The sequence below is a fragment of the Rhea pennata genome, chromosome 1, assembly GCF_028389875.1.
Source record: "Rhea pennata isolate bPtePen1 chromosome 1, bPtePen1.pri, whole genome shotgun sequence".
Taxonomy (NCBI): Eukaryota; Metazoa; Chordata; class Aves; order Rheiformes; family Rheidae; genus Rhea; species Rhea pennata.
This window is the reverse complement of record NC_084663.1, coordinates 11,229,180-11,236,665: the sequence shown is the minus strand read 5'-3', so window position 1 is coordinate 11,236,665 and position 7,486 is coordinate 11,229,180. Positions and strand designations below refer to the sequence as shown.

The following is a 7,486-nucleotide window of genomic DNA, read 5'->3' as shown; positions in this document are numbered from 1 at the left end:
TACGATAGAGTGCTGTCAGGCTACGAACTTTATAAGAATGATAGTGTAGGACATACGGTGGGAGAGTGGCACAGCATGTAAAGGATAATATGAAGTGTAATAGCATAAAAATACTGCAGAAAAAGGAAAGTGTAATGGAATCCCTGGGGGGAAGAAATTTAAGACTTTAATAATAAAAATGTAATACTAGGATCGCACTGCGGACCCCTCGATCAAAATGATAACATCAGTCAGGAAATATTACATGAGATTAGAGAAGCCACATACAGACTGGATGAACACTCTATCAAGATGAGATGCAGAGATTAAATTTTTGGAAGCAGTAAGTGACTGCCTCCTATAACAAAAGGACAGTGGTGCCCAGGACCCACTTCAAAACTTATTAGCGGGGAGCTGCTCCATAATAAAGAGCATAACGCAATTCAACTTAATACTGTTCTGTGAGAGATCAGGCCAAGCAAATCCACTACAAAAGATACTCAATTTCAAGAAAGTGAGCTATATGAAAATTAGGCAAACAGTTAAAAACAAACACATATTAAAAAAAAATAAATCCACAAAATAGAAAACAGAAAAAAAAATCCCTAAAAGAAGCAGCCTAACAAACAAGATCCCCTAGAATCCTGTATTGCACTGGAAGCCCAGGTAAACAACTAAAACAAAACAAACAACAACAAAACAACCCTGCATCAATCAGTAAAGAGCTTAAGCAGGCTGTCAGAGGGTCAGCATTTAAGAAATGAAAAGTTTACTGAAATGAGAATAGAAAAGCTCACATAAATGGGCTTTACCTTAAATATAAACAAGAAATTAAGAGAGATGGTAAAGAATTTGATAATGATGTCCCTGCAAAGGGAGAGCAAAATAATGGTAAAATTGTTTTGAATAAATCAAAAGCAGAAAGACATATATGGAAGTAGTGTAACTGCTTGATGGCAGAGGTGTAAAACTGGATCTCGGGAACTATAAGCGTGTAGCAGAGGATTTAAGTGAATTCCTTGTTGCAGTCTTTAGAGATGATGACTTCTGTGAGATTCCCACCACACCTGATACATTTTTCCAAACAAAGAGATCAGAGGAAGTAGATCAGCTCGAAATAAATATACAGGAAAGCAGAGCACACAGAGAAATTAGATTCAGCAAGGAATGATAGCATTCCCCAACAGTCCTGAAGAAACCTGGATGTAAAAAAATTATTCAAATTCTTTTAAAAACAATCTAATTTATTCTTAAAGTAAATGTCTCAGATGATTATCTGCTGTTCTTTATCAATAATAGCCATTTCCAGATATAACTCTGCCATCTGTTAGCTTTATTATTTACTTCTATAATTTTAACTTAGACTTTTTTAGTTGACTGCACTCTGTAAGTTTAAAAATCCTAAGGTTTTCAATCAGCAAGGAAGTCGTAAGTGAATTTTCCTGCACTAAATTTGGAGTGAGATGTTAAATTTGAAGATGCACTTAAATTTCTGGTTTGTTTAGTTTGGCTCCATTGTGTCCTTGTATCTGCAATGTGCCTTGTCATGTAGTTTAATTCTACTCTCAGCACCTAAAAATATCCGTATTGCCTCTTCCTCACAGGGAGAACCATTAGAAAAAGAATTTTCAGTACAAATTTCTTCTCATTTGAATTCAGTGAACAGTGCTCAACATTGCCTCTTGGTAGTTAAGACTCTTACCACTCAAATTACACAACAGTTTCATATTGGAAGAAATGAGCTAGACATAAACATGAAATTTAGTATTTTCCAAAACAGAGGGAAGATGTCTGGAGAGCAAGTAAGAAGAAAGCTGAAGGTCTTAAGGCAAATATATGCATAATAGGAAGGGAAGAATAACACCACAGTAAAAACACTGTCTGCTTTGGATACAGAGGGTCTAGGTAGTTTTCTGTCTCTAGCATTATATAGTAATCCAGGCCAAAAAGAGTATGGGCAAGGAAAGTATACAGAATCCCATCTAAATTAATTCTCAGGATTCTTGTATGTTTTAACCATGGCAAAAATCATTTAAAAAAGTCAAAAAAAGAAAAAGAGATACATTCTAATTTACCAAAATTCAAGAAACCAACAATTTTATGGAAATAAATGGAATTACATTATTATTTTAGATGAGACTAAAATCAGATTCAGTGAAGCTTCGTTTTCAAACGGTGTTCAAAATGTCTTATTTGAAAACTTGCCATTTGTTCAGCTTTAAGAAAACTTGTAGTTACCTGTAAACATTAACTCTAATTTTGCTTATAAAATTCCTTATAATAGACAGCATCATTTTCACTGTCATCTTCACATCTGCCAGTGCAATTAGACAACAACCTCTTCCACTGAACTTTTTCAACTCATTACATTGGTTGCTACTACATATGCTCAGAAACTCTAAGTACTAAAAGATTGGTTTGGGATGCCTTTTTTGTTATCTTCAAAATAATATTCTGTATATGATGTCTCTTCATTGGAAAGAATCCTCTTTACATGGTTCCATTTTAGCAATAGCATGTTAGAAATTTTTGGTTTTAACATGTCATATATAAAATTTCCTTGGATATTTGAAATGGAGACCTGTCAAATCCCAATGTCACCTCCATGTCATGCCTTACTACGATAGCTCTAGAGAGTTATTTTACAACATTCACACTGTGAAAATTATTCAGTACTTCCAGGAGATAAATTAATGCTTTTATAAAACCATACATTTTTTTCCTGAGCATCAAAATCACACATTCATTGCTAATTATCCAAGTTTACTGGAAGACAGTACCAGTATATATTTCAAAGACACACACACACACATATATGTATATATATACATGTATATATACATACATGCATAAACCTGTATACATACTTGTTACCTCTTTAGAGGTGCTCTACAAATAAGTTGGTTTTGTGTCTTGAAACCTGAATCACCTATCAGAGTCCATATGCTGCACTGACTATAAAAGAATGAAACAAAGATCTCTATGCCAAAGAGCCTCTAATCTGACTTTTGTTATCAGCTGGTTACCTCAAAGTTACAGCTTTTGTACGTGCACATTACAACTATTTTACATTGGAAGGAAAATACCTTTGTTCATACTCAACAGATATTTCAATTTCCATGCAAGGTCTTTCATAAATGTTCTATCACTTTCCATCAGCCAGACTAGCACACAACACAGTCAAAGCTATGCAGCTACACACAGATAAATTGGGGATACATCCAATCTCACCCAGATGCTTACAGTCATCCATGGTGCTAATCATCCTCAAAGCTCCCACTGACATCATGGGAGGTGACGGAAGTTAAGACACTCCCAGGAGGGTATGAAAACTTGTAGAATTCTCTTTATTGTAAGATATGGCAAACAAGCACAGTGTGCAGATACAAAGCAGGAACGAAGTGTTCAAGGGGTCGATAAGACTATATTGTTACGCATGATGAAAAGGAAAGATCGGGATTCTTGAACCTGATCTGCTGGTTTATATCTGTGTTGGCTTCAGTGACTTTAATAAAACTACATGGATTAATGTCCAGGGAAATTCTATTGCCAAAATCACAAAGTTATTAAAAACATCATGGATGAACAAAATTACCGGAATAACTTTCTGCTGCCAAAAGTCTATCAGCTAAAATTATGTTTCATAGGTTTCCACCTGGTAAGAATTTGGTTTGCATTCATGAGCAGAAAGATCATTATGGGCTTTAAGAATTCAGTTCAAGGTGAATCTCTGCTGCTTTATGTACATTAGGTAGCAGCTTTTTAATTAAAAGAAGGTTACTTTTGTAGTTTGCTCTACAAGTAAGAGTATCAGATGTTAATCTTTTAGATATGAATGTCAAATATCACTGGTTTGGGGGAAGGAACTTTCACCCTTCCTTACAACCTTGAGCAAGTTTGTAGGTTTGCTAGAAATTAGATCATTTAACATGGAATATGAAATTTCAGAATTATTCAGTTTACAGCTATTATACAGAAGAGTAGTTTTTTTTAATTAGTATTCAAATAAAATTATTGAACTTTCCCCAAAATTTAAAGAGAACTGTTTTAATTCATCATTATGATTTTTAATATTCTACTACTCTAACTCTGAGAACTCACCTGTAAGGTTCCATCGGTACTTCTCATTGTTCACCTTACAATGATAGATATGTTATTACCTCCCTCTAGTGGTTTTCTGAGTAGTTATATTGATTTAAAAACCTCTCCAACAGACAAGGTCAAAAAAGTTTTTTTTTCATCCTTTATTCTCATTAGATTAGCAATTCTTTCACATGTCACTATCACAGTAGTTCAAGCTCCCATACCATTAAATGTAATGTGGAGAAGAATGTCAAGGATTTTTGTTTTAGAAACCTCCGAGTTGTTTCATTAGCTGCACCTCAGGTTTGACGTATGCATTCATATATTCCATTAGAAGAAAAAATTCCGTTGTAATTGAGTATGTTAGGTCAAATAAGCTAGAAAGTAAATCTAAGAATTTTCCAAATTCATGATTTAATAATCTAACCAATGCACACTGTTACCTTTTACCATTAACATTTACACAAACTCGAATACAGTGAAAACTTCTTACTGTTCTCCATAGCAATGCTTCAGTTCTTACAAAAAGCACTCAGCTATGCCCTCCCTAAGCACAGCTTTACTTTCACAGGTATTATATTCTCTTCCATTACTTTGTAACTTTGACTATTTCTGTGTGGAAAACTTTCTTCTTCTTCCATTTCTTTTTAACAAGCACAAGGGTTAGCAAAGGAAAAGAGTTTTGAAGTCACAAAGGGAAAGACAAAGACTCAGTCTGCACACGTACAGCCTGGAAGAGGCAGCCCCAGAAACTCTGCAGCTTTGTGCCGTTGTATTTGCTATCAGAGAGGCCCTCATGTTCTATAATCCTGATCTATAAGGTTCAAGACAGGCTTTTATATATATATATATTTAATTTCTCTTAATATTGCAATAGCAATTTGCTCCAGATTGTTGCTTTTGGGACTCATTTGATTCTGTTTTCTTTTGTATGCTTAGTTAAAATGTCCGCTAAATTTTTAAGCCAAGAACAAAACAAAAAATTAGAGAAAGTAACTGACCATCCACACCACATGAAAACTTGCAGAAAAATGAAGATAGGAGCAGACGTCATGGCAGAGGCACGACTCGTTGTGCATATAGGCTGATCCTATTAATAACGGGCAAAGTAGCAAGTAGAGGAAAGGAAAGAAAACACAGAAAAAAAGACATACAAGATGAGATATCATGCAGTTTGCCGGCAGTTAGCAGAGTTAATGTGAAAGCATCCACTCAAGAGCAAGAGATTCACAGCGAATATTGCAAATAAACTTAACCAAAACAGTCCACTGTTACAAAACACATGGCTTACACACTGATTAGCACATCAAGCTAGTGAGCAAGAATTGCACTTTCACACACAATAGTATCTGGACTGATGTCTGAAGGATTTGGAATATTTACAATGGCCAAATAGCTCTGAAGACAGTTTTTCAACTTTCTTTAAGCTTTGTTGGTTAAAAAAAAAAAAAAAAATCCCTTTTTAATATAAATTGGTTACTAGAAAAACAAATTTAAGGCCAACTATTTGGAAGTTTAGAAGTTTTTAAACACAATAGACATCTCAGTCATCATCCTTCATTAAAAAAAAAAAAAAAGAGAATATCAAAATGTGGCATGCAGCAGTAATAGCCAAGTGCTCTCAGTCAACTTCACTAAAAGTTGTAGGCAATCTTTCTTTTGCAGAAATGAGATCAGGCATTTCAAATGTATTTTTTCAAAAATTATTTTATATAATTGAAGATAATTCTCTGTTCAGTACTCTCTATCTTGAAATTTGTTCTGAACAGCTTCAATTCAATAGTATTTTGAAAGGTAAGACAGAAATTACATTCAAAACAAACATCTTGACAGCACTCTGTGCAGGTTATCAGCTTTATGCTTGTTGATATGTTTTCACTACACATCATGTGTGAAAGTGCAATGGTTATAGGAAAGGCAGATAAGCAGCTGTTATTTTATGTTAATCATGAGATAATTGAAATAGAGTGACTATGGTCTAGAGTGAATGTTTAGTGATAGGTTACCAACTATTGGTATACATTTGAATGCAGATTTTACTGTTCTAAATCATCTCTGTAACTGTTTTAAAAGATAGTCCAAAAAAATCTTACAAGTTCAGTTTTACCTGTTTGGCTTCATCAAAGCAGACATCAGGCCCCTTTCTGTATCTAGGCTGTTTAACCATTTCACAAGGATTTGGCCCTTCATCTGTTTTTCTCGTTAAGGAGCATGACCGTTTTTTGTTGCATCCTACATTATCAGGATTAACAGCCTGCTTTTATCTTTGTGGGAAGAGAGAAGCTTTATGATAATTCAGGTAGCACTGAAATAAACATCCATAGTTTCAGTTTCCTATCTAGGTAAAAGAAAAACAAAGCAAACCAAACCACCAGATTAATAGAAATCAAATACTCTTTTTCTGCTGTTGCCTTAATAAAGAAAATTAAGAAACAGCATATTTTTGCAAAATCAATACTTTCAGAAGCAAAATACAAAATAAAAATAAAAGATATTTTTAAAGATATTTTATATTGCTTTCACTAATATTATATAAACATCACAAAAAATATTTGATGAAATCGTAAGCCTGCTATAGTGCTTCCTTGAGTTGAGTGAGTAACACTGTTTGTTACTGTTGAATTATTCTGGTAAAATGAAGTATAGAGTAAAAGACAGGAAGTCTGTTTGGACAAGTAATGGCATGTGCAGGCTGAAGATTGCACTGAACGATATGGGAGCATTTTTGAAGGCCTATAACAGCTATATACATAACAGTTTTATTATGTATGTGTACACACACACACACACACATATATATAAAATAATAGCATCTGGATGTCATAGACAAGATCATCCCAGTCCATATAAGGTGCTGCATACATTGAGATTAAGTGATATATAACCAAATTTGATCTCATCAGCATTTCAGTTATGAAGGAAAATGGAAAAAAAAAATACTGCCTAATCTCTAATGGCAGGACAGTGATAGAAAAGGGGGCAGTGCACATCACCTGCTGTGCTGTCACCTTGCTGTAAACGTGAGGTAACGCACTAGCTCAAGCCTGTGAGGTCAGTAATTGCCAATATTTAAACATGAATGCTATAGTTCACATTTGCCACATGCTGTCAAGGTATACAAGTTGTTTCAGCTCACCTGAAAGGCACTCATGTGGCAAACTCTGTAAAACTGTCTTCTGATGAAACCTGCTTATGTTACCAATCTGTACATTAGGCTTTTTATCAGTTCTACCGTCGGTGGCACACGCATTAAATCCAGGATAGAGGGGTTTTTTTACAACTACTGAATATTTTTAAACTTCTACATATCTTAATAGCTCTAAGTTGTACTCAAAGTAATCTCATTTGTACAATAACAGTGGAATATTACCACTAATTTATTGCAGTGAATGGAGCTGCCCAGTGGAGGAGAAGACAAGATGGC

The 7,486-nt window shown here is 34.5% G+C and overlaps 1 protein-coding gene across 1 annotated transcript in view; it reads right to left on the bottom strand.

Moving 5' to 3' along the window:
- CACNA2D1 (calcium voltage-gated channel auxiliary subunit alpha2delta 1) overlaps positions 1–7,486 on the bottom strand; it is a 390,747-nt gene that overhangs the window by 6,163 nt on the left and 377,098 nt on the right. The window contains exon 37 of the mRNA XM_062581317.1: positions 6,170–6,252. Coding sequence (XP_062437301.1) covers positions 6,170–6,252 — 83 coding nt within the window. The remainder of the gene's footprint in view (positions 1–6,169; positions 6,253–7,486) is intronic.